The 15746-nt window shown below is 44.4% G+C and overlaps 1 protein-coding gene across 20 annotated transcripts in view; it reads left to right on the top strand.

Annotated features, from left to right (window-relative positions):
• Positions 1–15746, top strand: part of LOC136829499 (nucleoporin p58/p45-like) — a 116286-nt gene that overhangs the window by 55870 nt on the left and 44670 nt on the right. For all 20 annotated transcript variants that reach the window (XR_010850414.1, XR_010850406.1, XR_010850413.1 and 17 more), the window contains 4 exons: positions 4358–4532; positions 5227–5422; positions 13723–13923; positions 14131–14248. Coding sequence is in view for 15 of the 20 variants with exons in the window: in XM_067088317.1 (XP_066944418.1) it covers positions 4358–4532; positions 5227–5422; positions 13723–13923; positions 14131–14248 (690 nt within the window). In the remaining 5 variants the exon portion in view is untranslated. The remainder of the gene's footprint in view (positions 1–4357; positions 4533–5226; positions 5423–13722; positions 13924–14130; positions 14249–15746) is intronic.

Below are 15746 nucleotides of genomic sequence, written 5' to 3'. Positions count from 1 at the left end.
CCTAATTTAATCCAACAGGCCATCGACTTTTTCAGTTTGTCAGCTGTAGTTCCTAGTTTTCATCAGTCCTTTTTTACAGATGTTCTTGAAAAGATGTGTCATCAGTTTCTTCTGGAATATCTTTAAATTTCCATGTTTTTAGCTTACTTCAGGTGAAATCTTATGGGCTCTCCTGATCAAATTGTGTCATCCGTCTTTGTGTCTGTGTATGTCTGTCTTTTGTAAACTCTTTACAGCTCAATGAGTCCAGAACCACTGAATCAATTTTAGCCAAACTTGGTGCGGTTTGCTTGCACACTGCAATGCCGATACGAATTCTGAGAAACACACGGTAATGTTGTTCACTAATGAAAAGACAAGGGGGGGGTGGGACAAAGGACACAGTTTTGCCTAAACGTGACGTGCGTTCTTGGTCAAGGCGTTAGTCTCTCTGACCCGTCTCCGGTCAGACAGGGCAGCTGGAAGCGTCAGTGCGCCTTCGTCCATCGCCCCAGGCATTCTGAAAATTTGACAGAGACATCGCTGAATGCATAGGACAAAGCAGAAGGAAGCTTAAGACCACCTTTACTAGAGGTTACTTGGTGAAACCCTCCCTATGGGTTTAGGCCCCTAATGCTAACTGGTCCTGCTAAAGACGTTATTTTTTTAAATGCACCCAGCCTATCTCTGCCTGCGAAGCACCCCTTAGCATAGACAGAGACATCTTTCTGTCTTTGTTCGCGTTATTTTTCTGCAATAAAAATGCATAGAGGGCGAACAGCAGAATATTTATAAAAATATATACATACATACATACATACAAGCAGTCCCCGGTTATCTGTGGGGGTTCAGTTCCTGACGGCATGACAATAACTGAAATTCAGTGATAATAGTACTTATCGGCACCACTGTTAAGTGGGGATCAGCACCAGTAAGCGGAGATTGGTGCATATCATCACGGAAAATCCAGTTATCATTGTTGCTAGACAAGCCCCGTAAAACCGGATTGCCAATAACTGGGGAATACTTCTATGTATATACAGTACAGTAACCCCCATATTCTCGGTCTCGCGTTTTGTGGACTCGCCTGTTTGCAGATTTCTATGTTGAATATATATATACACATTATTTGCGGGAAATTCGCCCATTCGCAGTATTTTTCACTGAGAAATATTTGCTAATTACTGTATTTTCATATCATTTTCATGACTAAATGAACTTTTTGTGATAAAACTGTTAAAATACTCAGGTATAAGCATTTTTAGACAGTTTTTTTTTTTTGTGTTTGAACTATCAAAATAGGCAGTTCTGAGTGTTTTTCAAGGGGTTTTAAGTAATTGCAGATTTTAGCTATTCGCGGGGGTGGGTGCGCATGCATCCCCGTGAATCTGGGGTTTACTATAGATAAGCATATAAATGTTAATGTTTTTGCATGCTTGTTCAAATATGTATGTATATGAATGTATGTATGTAGATATATATAAGATAATTATAAATAGTCATGAAGAGGCAGAGTTTCTTTATGATGCGTCAGAGTTATAGTTTCCTTGTAGACCTTCTGAGGCTATGGGAAGAAGATCTTTTTCTTTTACAGCTCAATTTTAAGTAACAGAAACATTTGTGTAAATTATATTAGGTAACCCTGCGCAGCCATTAGTAGCTGTTTTTGACTGTGACCCATCATGTCTACTCAACCCTTAAGTGTTTAATGCCATCACCTAAGATGTCTCGAATCAGAAGATTAGAAATTCTTAGAACTACCTTTAAGTCTTCCATGTAGGGTCTTGGCCCTACAACTTTTTTTTGTTCATGAAAGTTCCATAAAGAATATCCCAGTTTTCTCTCTAGTTCTGCTTCAAAAGAGTTCTGGCTCACATTCTACTGTAAGTGGAAAATTTTACACACATAACCATAACTGAAGTTCTGAATTGCCAATTCAGTAGGTTGTGCAGATCCTCAGAAGGCTGTCTGCAGGTTTTCAAAAGTGTCTGGCAAAGTGTCAAGTAGAACATTTGGTAGTGATGGTCCTCAGGGAAGGATACTTTTGTACTTTTTGTTTCATTTTACCCCTGTCAACTTCCTGATATTTACTCTTCACACAGGAAAATTCAGAGTTTGGAAGGGTTGATTGGACAGTTGTTATGCAACGAGGCCTTTGAGCTATGGGCATTTCCTGTCTCAACATGTTTATTCTTATTACTCCCTTTTCGGTGAGTCATTAGTTTGATCCTGGCAGCTTTTTGGAAGGGCAAAGGATAAGTTCTGTTGACATGTAGGACACTTACTTCCATTTCCCGGTACTCCTGTCAAAGTAAAGTATTTTCCTGTGAGCTCAGTTCTGAGCAGCATGGATTCATCTGCCTAGTATCAGAGTACTGTATTTCTCTCATATTTGGACCACTGGTTCGTTTCTCACCAGTCTGTTTGTATTATGAGAATTATGTTTTATGTTCAAGGTTGACTATCTATGCTTTTCTGACCCAGTCAGTCATTTATCTAAGGATGAAGATCAACTATCGCTTGTTAGAGGTTTTTCCAAGAGAGAGATGGAGAACAGTTTTCTCTACTATTGATAACTATAATGGGCTGGCCTGTAGACCTCAAGAACCTTTACACTGTCCTCAGATGAAATTGAGGGGCCATTCTAAGAAACATCTGATCTCAGGAAGTGGAAGTGTAAACATCCTACAGCTCTTAGCAGTTTAAAATAACCTTATAATTTAACTTGCTTTGGTAGGCAATGAAAAAGTGGCTCTCTTAATGTCCAGTTTAGAACTATTAAGAGTTTATATTAGTGAGCTTTAAGACCTTTCTTATTCTTTGGCTTTGCTCTAGTGGCAAGCTTTCTCTTTTCTTTCATTGTTTAGAGAAAAGATTTAGAATTGAAAGCTCTAACCAGGTTTGTGACAGCACCTAATTTAACTAAGGTAGCAATGGAGTAATGGCAGTCTTATGTCCAGTTAGAAATCTTAAGGGTTTACCTTGACAGACATAACCTGTAAGAGGAGAAGTTAAGAGTTTATCTGTGGTGTTAGAAGGCCAAGTACTCCTATGTGCAAGATGGCTAATGTCTATGCACACAGAGTTGATTCCTGAGTTTTTACCAGTTTTGGAAATAATCCACATGGTTTCCGTACCATAAACATGTCTTTGTTTCCTTTAAAACCTTAATCTAGAGAAAGTTGTCATGCAGCTCAGGGAGTTATGACTGTTTTTGCCTCATTATTTGCGAATGTTCAGTTTTAGCATGAGATGTTAAGCCCTTAGGCCTTTTGTTGTGGCAGGGACTCTTTCTCCAGAACCAAATATAAGAGTAACCTTGATTTCTGTCTTATCGGTAGTTGTTAGAAATCCCGCTACTGAATTTTGGGAGCATGAAGGTAGTTGTCTTAGTTTTTGACTGTTGGTTATGGGCTTTTGACTCAGGCATGGAGTCACTAGTACTTTACGAGATAGTCCTTTTTTCCCTGTAAGGATCCTCTGACAGGTCTCACTACAAGGACCTTATACCCTGTTGTGGTTCCAACGTCTGGCGACAGTACTTACCAGTAAGGATCACACATCAAGTAGGAGTGTTGAGAAGCTTTTTCTCCCCTTTCAAAAAAGCTTTTAGTCCACTTGGCTGAACTGTGTTTCTCTGGCTGTACTAACTCCCCATCCTGTGGTAGTCAGCTAACTTTAACAGTAGGTAAGATTCATTCCAAATAATAATAATTTTCATGGTAAAATTAATTATTTGGATACGTACCTACTGTTAAAGTGGAAACCCACCCAGCCTCCCCACATCTTAGTAGGTAGTCATGAAGAAATATGAAGTGAACATAAACATTCCAGCACCATCTGGTGGGATAACAGATGACTACAGTGAAAGTCCTTGCAGTTAGCCAAGCGTATTTTGATTTTTTTTTAAATGCTGATCGCACCAAATGGCATGAAGATAAAGCTAACTTACCAGTAGGTAAATATTCAAGTAATTAATTTTATCATGAAAACTGTCGTTTTTTGGTTTAAGAATGAGGTTGTTTGTTGTTATGATGCATACAGATTAAAAGTGTAATTTCCCTCAAATTTCCGTAGTTTATTGGGACTGTTGTCGTAGTGGTAGTAATTGAGAATTTGACATAGCTGTCAATCTCTGAAGGTCTCTGTCATGGTGTCAGGAAGAACTTATGAAGCAACTCTGGTATTCTGTTGTTTATTTTTAGAAATTCAGTTCTGGCTAAAATATACCGTGCTAAATATTAAGCTTAAGAAGAATATACAAATGTTTAATGAGATAAAATGAAAATTATTGTAAATTTTGTAATGACCATAAGTATTTCTAGTTATTTGTAGGTGGATTGTTAAAGAAATACCTAATATGTAATCTTATCTTCAGGACATGGAGAAATGCAGAAAATTCTGCCTCAGAGGAAAACATTCGTCTAAAAGCAGATCCTTTCCATAAAGTTGGAAAGAAGGCAGAAGAAATTCAAAAGCTTTTGGCAGAGTTGGCCAGCGATTATCTTCAGCTGCATGCTAGTGCTGTTAATCTAAAGGCAGAAGTAATGAAGGTACTTCGTGAATACAGTAATCATATTTCATATAGAATACTTTGTTCTTTCAATTGCAGTTTTCCCTAAGAACTGAGAATATTCAGTTATGCTATCTATGCAAAAGTCATTAAACCCATGGTTATACTTAGATTGAAGTTAGATTGCAAATGACAATACTGCAGAAAAAAATGTTGTGTTTAATATTTTTCATTTCTTTTTAAGACTTCATTGTGCTACTCTAAATGTAAAAGAAAAATTAGATTGAGCAAAACCAGTACTTAGACATTGATTTCATAATACAGGCAGTCCCTGGTTTACGACGGGGGTTCCGTTCCTACGGTGAGTCGTGAGCCGAAAATCGTCGTAAGCCGAGAACTTCTTGAAAATCGTCAAAAATCCTAAGAAAACCTTACTTTTTAATGCTTTGGATGTATTGAAAATGATGTAAACTGCATTTTTATTGAGTTTTTCATCAAAAAACTTCCAAATTTTGATTAGTCTGCAATTCTGGAGCCATATTCCCTTCATCGGATCGGTGTTGTAACCCCGGAACGTGCGTCGTAAACTGGGAAATAATTTCTGATGAATATATTTGAAAAGCGTCGTAACCTCGGAATGTTGTAAGCCAGACCCATCGTAACCCGGGGACTGCCTGTGATAGTACTCACAGGAGGAATAAAGTAAGAATTGGTGACTTTTTAATTTTTCACAGGAAGCAGAACATGTAGAAATGGCAAGAAGAACCAAGGATACTCCAATGGCCTTACAAGGGGAAAATAAATCTCCTGAAGTATATTTTATTAATCTAGTAAGATCTTTTGAGGCTCAGATGATATATTGTCGCAACAAAATTGATGAGGTTTCTCTCTGCATGCAAGCTGCCAACAATCCATGTGAAACTCCTGATGGTAAGTATTCATTGCTTACTTGTCTGACACCAAAAGTGTCATTAATTCAGTACTTTAATTGATTACTACAAAAATATTGGTATTCACTTTGTCCTTAATATGTTATTAACATGGGTTTGTTCCAACACGATATACAAACCAGTGCAGCTGGAAACGGCTGTTGAACTTTCAAACAAGGTGGTTAGGCAGTTAACTACTGTCTGGGAGGCTGCAGTCCCACCTGCCCGGATGTAAACATTCCAATTTGCCTTCGGCCATCATGTGTTGCAGACACGTTTCTTCCCTCTCTGCCCTGACATCCGTTGAGCTGTTTTTTCCCGTTGGGATCTTTCTCTTTTTCCTTGTATGGTTGCTTTGTGTGTCTGGAATGCAAGCTCACAAAGGTAATAAGTTTCGTAAGCCTGCTTTCCCCCAGCTTTTGTGTCCTGGGGTTGGTGGGAAGAAGTGTAGTAGCTTCAGATCTAATGTTGATGTGGACCTGCATGCCCCTTGCTCCTCTTGCAGGGGGCTTCTTTGTTCTAGAGATTCTACTGGTGCTAAGTGTTGCTCCTGGTCAGCTGAGCAGTGGGCAAAGTTTGAGGGGAGGAAACAGTACCAGAGGAAGCCTTTCTAGGTGTCATCTGAGGGATATACGCCCCTGATGACTCCCTTGGTGGCTAACCCTTCGGGATCGTTTCTCACTCCGGCAAGCTTCCCCTTCTGACTGCCTCTCCTTCAGGAGAGGACTCCCCTTTGTCTTCTTCGCTCGCTTCGTCAGGCGTGGAACAACAGGGGAGGAAGGTGATGAGGATGACCTCTTCCTCGGGTGGGGGGGGGCACTCCTCGCCCCAAGGGGTAAACCCCAGGCAAGAGGAGACTCCCTCCACTAACCTGATTTTTTCCACTTCAGGTTTGGCAGTAGAGGCTTCCCTTGGGAAACAGGCTAGTGATTTGACAGCAGCCTGGCTCCACCTGGGTCTTTCCAGCATTCCATCCCTGGAGGGCCTCCTGTCCCATCTGACCGGTGCTCCAGTGGTAACCCACGCTGCGGCTAACTCTACCACCAGTACTGTCACCATGACAGCCTTCGCTAAGGTGCCGGAAATGGTCTCATCTCACCTGGGGACCCAAGTGACCGCCGTGCCGGCATCCCAGCACGTAGTGCCCCTGCTTCCTGGCTTCACCTTGGCCCTGCTGTCCCACCCCAAACCCTCTATGATGGTGACCTCCACTGTGCCTCGCATGATGGTTCCCACTCCTGCTGTTCCTGGCTTCACTGGCTCCCAGGCTGTCCTGGCTGTTCCACCTGCCCCAGCTATCCCAGTCGCCCCAGTCGCGACTCCTGGCTTCCCTGGCTCCCTGCCTTCCCTGGCTCCTCCACCTGCCCAGGGTATTCCGGTCACCCCAGTCGCTGCTCCTGGCTTTCCTGGCTCCCGAGCTGTACTGGCTGCTCTGGCTGCCCCAGTCACCACTCCCCGTAGATGACGTACGTGCTGCCCGGGTCGCTCCCACTACCTTGGCCATTCTGGCTGCTCCCATGACATCTGCTGCTCCTTCTTGGATGGGGGTTTGACCGCCATCGTGAAGCAGATGATGAAGAAGAAGTCGAAGAAGAGGTCTAGGAAGGTGTTGTTGTCTTCATCTTCATCATCCTTATCTTCGTCGTCGTCATCGTCGTCTGCTACCTCTTCCCCTTCTTCCGAGGCTCGTCGATCGAAGAAGAAGAAGGCTGTCTTTCTTCCCCAAGAAGTCCTGTCCTGGAACTTAATAAGGACTGCCTCCCTCCGAAGCAGTGGGATCTCTCATTGGCTCTTCCTGAGCTTCGGGTCGGGGAACCAAATCACTAACCCCTGGCTCTAGTGTTTCAGGAGCCGCAGGCGTGCAAGCCTCAGTTTGCACACCTGTTCCTGTGCCTGAGAAGTTCACTTCGAAGGCTGGCACTGTCGGGCATTCGTTTGCGAGCAGCTCCGAGTACCCTGGTCTCTAAGGAGACCGGTATCCCAAACCAGTATCCGAGAGTCCGCTCACCTTACCAATTTGGGCACAGGATGGGAGAACGAGCCAAGACATGCAGGTGTCTCATCTCTGCCTGCTGGCACTGCTTCTAGTGTCAAGCCAGGTTCCCAGGTTGGTGCTTCGGTCTCTCAAGTCTGAGCATCTGGAGAGACAGAGAGGAGGTTCCCTGTACAGTCTTCTCGCAAGGTTCCAGCCTCGAAGAAGACTGGGGCCCATCAAGAGGACATTGCAAGTTCTCGCCAGCCAGCCGCGCATTTGACTCCACCCACTCCCCGATCACGTTTGCACGATTGGCCTGGCTTGGTCGAGTCGAGTGCTTGGCTCAGCTCGCGTGAACTGCTACGCTCTCCTCAGGACAGCATTTCGCTGAGGCAAAAGCGCTCTCCTGGACCCTGGTTGCTGTCATCACTGCGGGTTGATGACTGCCCTTGGCCCGCTCCTCCTGCTGGTTCCTCCAGCAGGGCTGGTGGGGGTGCTCGACCTTCCTCACCTGTCCCCTCAACCTCCTGGGGTTTCCCTAGGAGGTGTGAGTTGGATAGGAGGAACTCTCAACTAGGTTGTATGCCTGCATAGTGCAGGAAGGATCCAAGGGGTCTGCTGAGGTTCTCCCTCCTGCCAGGAGAGTAGATCCGGAGGACAGCACCCTGGAAGGACTCGAGGGCCCCTCTCCCCCAGGATGCAGAGACCTCCGACATACAGAGGACTTTTGCTGAGGTCATTGCGCTGATCCGTTTGCACAATGACCTTTGGGAAGGGATCAAGGCCTTGTCTGTGGATCGTCCTTCATGCCTCGAATCCTTCTGGGGTCCGAAAAAGGAACCCAACGTTTTGGTGGGGCTGCTGTGGTCCACGCTTGCCAAGGGAGTTCTCAGTCAAGTTAATAACCTTGTTTCTGGCCAAGAGAATTCACTTCGTTCGAACTGCTTGGACAAACTGCTTCGTCCTCCTCTGCCTCGACAGAAGCGCTTCTGTACGCCCTTGGAGAGAGCATTGCCAATCAAGCAGGTTGACCCGGATCTGGTGTGTCTAGGCACGGTCTTGCTGCAGCAGTTTACTGCAGAAGGGGTCTCCCTTTCACAGCAAGAAGAAGCTACCTTCGAAGCCACCGCTCTGGTGGCTCTCCAGGCAGTCTCCTGGCTGGATCTGTGGTCATTCACAGTATCCAAAGTGGCTGGCTCCTCGGGTGCTGTCATCCCTGGGGAAGACACTGCATTCAGGAGGCTGTGCCAGTCTGGAGGTAGAGCCATCTCTTATCTTGCCCACCAGACGGCAAACCTTCAGGCAAATCTGGTGTTAAAGAGAAGAGACGCTGCCTTTTCTCCTTTCGCCAGGTATGTAGGTCCCGAGTCGGGTATGCCCCAATGGAACAGACAAATGCTGGGTTCTGCCTCTCTCTTTCCTAGGGAGCTGGTAGAGTCCTAGGGAGCTGGTAGATGCTGCAGTGGACAAGCGTTAGGCTGAAGACAGCAACCACCTTGTCCATCAGGCAATGGACAAGACCTCTGGGTCTTCTTGCTCCACTGCAGCCCAACTTTTGGGTCAGGCTAGCACCTCCTCGGCCCCCAAGAAGTCCCAGACTTTGAAGGGTTCCTGTGGGAACACCCAGCCTTTTTCTTTTGCCGGGAAGGGTGGGCAATTGCGCCCCTTTTAGCCCTCTTTCCAGTCCAGTAAAGGGAGTAAGGCGAAGAAGAAGAAGAAAGGGAAACACTAGGGCTGGCATTCCCCCCCAACTGCTACCAGTGGTTGGGGGGGGTTGCTTATCGAGCCATTGAGCAATATGGAGCCGAGACCTGGGTAATGGATATCCTTTGGGAGGGATATCTACTCCCCTTCGAGTTCTTGGCCACCCCTCACCAACTCTCTGGTCCATCTCCTTACCTACATTCCTAGTTCGACAAAGGATCTCGCACTCAAGCAAGAAGTGTAAGCCATGCTGAGCAAGGCTGCTGTGGAAGTCGTGACGGATTGGTCCCCATGCTTTTACAACCATGTCTTTCTTGTGGAGAAAGCTTCAAGGGGCTGGAGACTGATCATAGACCTCTCTGCCCGGAACTGATTCGTTAGGCAGACTCGGTTCACGATGGAGACGGCTTGTTCCGTGCTCGCTTCCATCAGGGAGAACGACTTCATGCTTACGGTGGACCTGAAGGATGCGTATTAACAGATACCCATCCATATGTCCTCCCGCAAATATCTTCGCTTTATCCTTGGGGAGATGGTGTTCCAGTTCAGGGCACTCTGTTTTGGGCTCTTGACCACTCCTCAGGTGTTCATGCGAGTGTTCACCCTAGTGTCAGCTTGGGCCCATTCGCACGGGATATGTCTGTTTAGGTATCTCGAGTTTTGCCACGATAAAGTACCTGTCGTGCTGATAGATACGGTAGCAGCCAGTCTTTTCCCCTTGGACTCTCGTATCAGCAGGTTCAGGAAGGCAGCACAGCTGTTCTTGTCTCGACAGGAGAAGCCAGCTCGGCAATGGCAAGCTGTCATCGGTCACTTGTTGTCGTTGGAGAAGCTGGTCCCTTATGAACGTCTGTACCTTTGGTCCTTGCAGCGGCGATTGAAGGAGTACTGGTTCCAGTATCGAGACCCCCAGGCCTTTCTCATCCATCTTTCGGGGGAGGTGAGAGAGGATGTAGATTGGTGGAAGGACGACAGGAACCTCTTAATAGGAGTATGCCTGCATACTCCCCCTCCAGACATGCTTCTGTTCTCAGACATATCGACTGAGGGATGGGGGTGCACACTTGGAGGAGTTGGTGACTTTGGGAGTTTGGCACCGAGATGACAAACACCTTCACATCAACATCCTGGAACTCAGGGCATCCTTCCTGGCTCTCCAAGAGTGTCAGGATCGAGTGAGGGGACACTTGATGGTGTTGATGAGTGACAACACCACAGTAGTGGCATACGTCAACAAGCAAGAGGGCCTGGTGTCCCTTCCGCTTCATCAGTTGACAATGCAGGTGCACGACTGGGCTCTGCCCCACTCGGTAGAGCTGTCAGCCAGGTACATTCCAGGCAAGAGGAATGTAGTGGTAGACAAGCTCAGCCGCCAGAGTCAGGTGATAGGGACAGAGTAGTCCCTTCACCCAGACATCGCAGAGAGGTGTTTGATCCGTGGGGGCATCCAGTCATAGATCTGTTCGCCACCCGGCACAACAGGAAACTTCAGGCCTTCTGTTCAGTCGTGCTGGACCCATGGGCCACAGCGGAGGACGCGTTCCAACACCCGTGGGACAACCTTGATGTCTACACCTTTCTTCCGTTTTTGTTTGATTCGCAGGGTGATCAACCAAGTGATGATCACCTCGAATCTCAGGATGATTCTGGTGGCTCCCAAATGGCCCCAGGTGCAGAGAGAGATTCCTCCCTGGCCCAACCTGCTGTGTCAACCCCACGTAGAGCGGTACCACCAGGCAATGCAGTCCCTGTGTCATCACGGCTGGTGGTTATCCAGCATCTCCTGCAAGCGAGAAGCTTTTTGCGTCACACAGCAACGGAGATGGCTGGACACCTCAGGTAGTCCTCTGCAGCAGTATACCAGGGAAAGTGGGCCATCTTCTTTGGTTGGTGTCATAGGCTGGGTCTCTCTCTGGTCAGAGCTACTGTTTAGCAGATCGTGGACTTCCTGATCTTTCTTCGCCAAGAGAAGCTTTTCTCCGTTTCAGCCATAAAAGGCTACAGAGCCACACTCAGCCTAGCCTTGCCGCTGGTAGGGGTAGATATCTCATCTTCTTTCGAGATTTCTCTACTGATGAGAAGCTTTGAGAGTCTTGCCCACCCAGGGACCTCAGGCCCCCTGCGTGGGATGTGACTCTCTTTCTAAGGAGCCTGACTCATGCACCGTACGAGCCTTTAAGCGAGTCGTCAGACAGGGATCTGACCTTCAAGACTGTCTTCCTGTTTGCCCCCTGGCATCAGCGAAGAGAGTAGGAGAACTTCATGCACTTTCCTTTGATGTTGAACAGTCGAGGGGTGGGGATCAGTTCCACTCGATTTCATCCCTGACTTCGTAGCAAAGACTCAGAACCCATCAGTCCGTGACGCTAGGTTCTAGTCCTTCATGATCCCCTCCCTAGAGGACTTTGTAGGTAATGACTCAGATGAGATGCTACTGTGTCCTGTTAGAGTGCTGCGGCACTATCTGAAGAGAACTCGCTATCTCCGGCCTGAGTGTCGACAACTCTTCGTTGGTGCTGGCTTGACCAAGAAAGAGGCGTCCAAGAACACTATTTCTTTCTGGCTTCGTGAGACGATTAGGAGAGCATACTCTGCTGCTGAAGAAGATGACACCGGTACCTTCCGTACAAGAGCTCACGAAGTCCGGAGCATTGGTCCAACCCTCACATTCCGGAAGAACCTATGGGTTCCTCATGTATTGAAGGCTGGGGTGTGCTCTCAACAGACCACCTTCACTTATTTCTACCTTTGGGATATTGCCCACAAGTCCTTGGACACATTTTCCTTGGGACTGGTGTTGGCTGCTCAACAAGTTGTGTAGCTTACCTGGCTCCTCTAACGGGACAGGGTTGCATCTCGCCTAAGATGTTCTGTTGTGGGTGAGAGAATGAGTGTGGGAGTGACTGGCCTCTCCTTCCTCTCTTCATCCTGGATCTCTTCCTGCGGGCAGAAAGTGGATTCGAACCGATACATACTGGATCTGGCGGTCGATGCAGGTGAGCATACGCTTCAAGCTTCTGTTCTATTTCCTTTCAGGATCATAGAAGCAAATCCACTCCTTCCTCTAGCAAGGGGAATAAGGAGATAATGAGAATAAGACAAACCCGATACTTGTATTTGCCTTACTGTCACCAGCTTTTTTAAGATTCATCCTAGCCTATTTTTGTATGAAATGATGCCTTCCTCATTCTTACGAAAAGGCCCAGAAGACTGACAATTGAGCTTGCGTTTCTTCTCTATTGACCAGGAAAGGAACCCCAGGTGTGGTGAACTCCAGTCAGTTCATAGAGACTCAGTCAGATTCCTCCCTCCAACCAGTGAGTCGTCTTAATGTAAAGGACCAAAGGTTTGTAATTTATATCGTGTCGGAACAAATAATTAATTGAAGTAAATTTTATTTTTCCAAACTATACAAACCTGAGGTCCTTTACATTACATTTTCATGCCCACCTCATGCCACCCCTCAATCTGACACCTGGGCCGAAAGGCAAAATGGAATGATTTACATCCTGGCAGGTGGGACTCCCCCCTCCTGGACAATAGTTAACTGCCTTGTTTGAAAGTTCAGCAGCTGTTTCCAGCTGTGCTGTAAGTAATTCCTAATGTAAAAGATCTCAGGTTTGTATAGTTAGGAAAAATACAATTTACTTTAAAAAATTATTTTAATTAATAGAACATTCACCACTGAACCTCTCTCTCTCTCTCTCTCTCTCTCTCTCTCTCTCTCTCTCTCTCTCTCTCTCTCTCTCTCTCTCTCTCTCTCTCTCTCTCTCTCTCTCTCTCTCTCTCTCTCTCTCTCTCTCTCTCTCTCTCTCTCTCTCTCTCTCTCTCTCTCTCTCTCTCTCTCTCTCTCTCTCTCTCTCAGCTCAAGGTTTCTGGACTCCCTTCTTTTTCTTCTCCCTATTGTTGATTGGCTTCTTATAAGGATGTGGATGAAATCCTTGTCCTCAGTAGCCAATCATGATGAAAGAGTGAGTGCACAGTTTCAGCTATATATTTTAATACCTGAGGATATAGAGATGTATAGACCCCTGAAGTACTGAGAAGTACTGAGCAGAATTAGGGCCACTGCCATGGCTTTGATCATTGAGATATGTGACAGCTGAAACCAACACAACTGGAACCAAGGAGATCTGTGTAGGGAAAAGGCTGGCCATAACCAAAACTAGGATGTAAAGACTGCGACCTAAGTCATATCTCAGCCAAAAGCACTATGCAAAACCAGGATACTACCTGATTTTAAGGCTCAGATTATGCCAGACAAAATTAGTTATAGCATAAGATAAATATGGTGTTTACATGTATGGGACAAAAAAATTTATTTTTTAAACTCTAATGTTGGTGGCAGGAATCAAATTTCTGGTTACTGTTACTTTTTAAAATCCTTAATGTTGGTGGTAGGAATCAAATTGCTGGTTACTTACCTATATGTTTTTTGTTATGGTATATAATTCGAGAAGACAAACTTCAGTTATTTTTTTTATTGCTATGGTATTTGTACTAAAAATACATTGTGCATTAATTTATGCTTCAGATTTATCCCATGTAGTATTGTTTTACATAAATTTGTTGCATATTTTTTTGGAAAATATGAATAATAGCTCATTTTACAAATTCTTTAGACATTGCAGAGGTGCTCCAGAGAGAACATGAAGCTTTAAAAGAACTAGCTGCAAAGGTTTATGCTAAACATGCACAGCTTGTTGACCTGAGTCAGCGGCTCAATACTAAGACTGTTCCTAATGAACAAGCTTTCTTCCGTGAGCAGAGTAAAAAGTCCTCAGAAAAACCCGCCTCGGCAGTTGTTCGACCTGCGTTGGGAGGTAAATTGTCAATGTTACCTTTCTCAAAATGGTTTTCAAAACTCATGTTTTTAACTGTGCTGTCTGATATGGAAACAATAACTTTCGTTTATTATTTTGAAAGCTCATAACCTCTTTAAAAGTTGATTTATATTTTTTTGGTTGCAAGAACATGTCATGTTAGAAGTAATCATTTTGTCATTTAAATGATTTTGGGGGTTTTCACAGGAAGCAGCAGTGGATTGCAGGCATTCCAGGAGCAGCAACAGAGAGCTAAAGCAGTTACGCTTGGTGCTGCCCCACCTACTATGCCTCTTGCACAAACAAGCACGCCATCTCTCTTTGGGTGAGTATTCTCCATAATCTAGTAAAACCTCTCTCTTTCTCTCTTTCTTTCTTTCTTGCATTGTGCAGTGCAGGATTATGTTATTGCAGGTTGATATCTATTTATTGTATGTAATTTATATAATTGTGTTTATTAGTAAGCTTATTACATTACCTGTTTACCCAAGGTTTTAACCTATGATGTATGATTGCCTAAGTTGATTTATGATGCATTTGGGATGAGTTAGGATATGTAAATTTTTGTGTGCCATACTGTATAAGTAAATTTTTGTATGCCATACCATATAAATACATGGCAAGCATATACTTCAATTTACCTCAGTGTGATACATATGTGTATGTACAAATATGTACATGGTGTACATGTACACAAGCACACAGATGAGACATTGATGGGCATGGAAAGTTCTGGCATAACATGGTTGGGAAGTTAATACCAATACTATTTCATAATCTTCTCAAGTTTTTTAGTTTGGTGGGATTTCAGTATCAGAAAAGCTTATTTAATAATAAAAAATCAGTGAACTGAAAAAACAACAAAAAGTATTTTTAAAATACATGAATATAAAAAATGACAGAGTGTCGAAGCAGACAAAGGCCTGCCCGACCCTCCCCACTTAGCTCTCAGCCTTTCTACCCCATAAGCACTTATCCTAGCCTAACCCCTCCCCCCATTACTCAGCCACTCAAAAGCAGTAAACAGAATGATATTTAAATGATGATGCTGTCATGTCTATAACAGTCTCAAAAGCTCCCATGCACACAAAGGTCCTCCCAACTCAGCTCACCTCACTTTCTCTCCCAAAACACTTACCCTGATATACCACCCCTACAATATGTCTTTCTCAGAGTGCTTATGACTAAGCAGTTTGACCATTGCCTCTTTCTGCCCAGACAACATTGCCAACTATCTGGAGGCAGTTTCTGAAATTTTTATGTACATAGAACCCCATTCCTCGACCGTATCAGAACTCAACGTAATCGGATTTCAATGTGAAATTTCAAGTAAATTTTGCATCCCGACTCAGCAATGATGTCTATTGGGTCATTGCTGAGTCGGGAAGTTGGGGAAAACTCGCTGGTATGCAAGCAGTTAGCTTGCCCAGGTAATTCCTTGGGTGCAGTTGCTCTCAGGTTCCAACTTCTTTTAGACTTTTATGGCCTAGTGGATAACGCCCTTGCTTTCCACCTGAGAAACCTGGGTTCAATCCCGACGTGAGTCAGAAATTTATTTCTGTTTCACTCGTGATTGTGTGTTGATGATTTTTATATATATATATATATATATATATATATATATATATATATATATATATATATATATATATATATATATATATATATATATATAATACAATATATATATATATAATATATATAATATAATTATATTTATATATATATATATAAACAATCACACAAACTTATAATTGAAATTATATTTATGGGTGGTACAAGGCTTATTAAATTCTGATTTGTTCTTAAGTTTCTTAAGCACC

This window comes from Macrobrachium rosenbergii, chromosome 4, assembly GCF_040412425.1.
Source record: "Macrobrachium rosenbergii isolate ZJJX-2024 chromosome 4, ASM4041242v1, whole genome shotgun sequence".
NCBI classification, from domain to species: domain Eukaryota; kingdom Metazoa; phylum Arthropoda; class Malacostraca; order Decapoda; family Palaemonidae; genus Macrobrachium; species Macrobrachium rosenbergii.
Note: the sequence above shows the minus strand (reverse complement) of the source record. Positions and strands in the feature narration are given on the sequence as shown.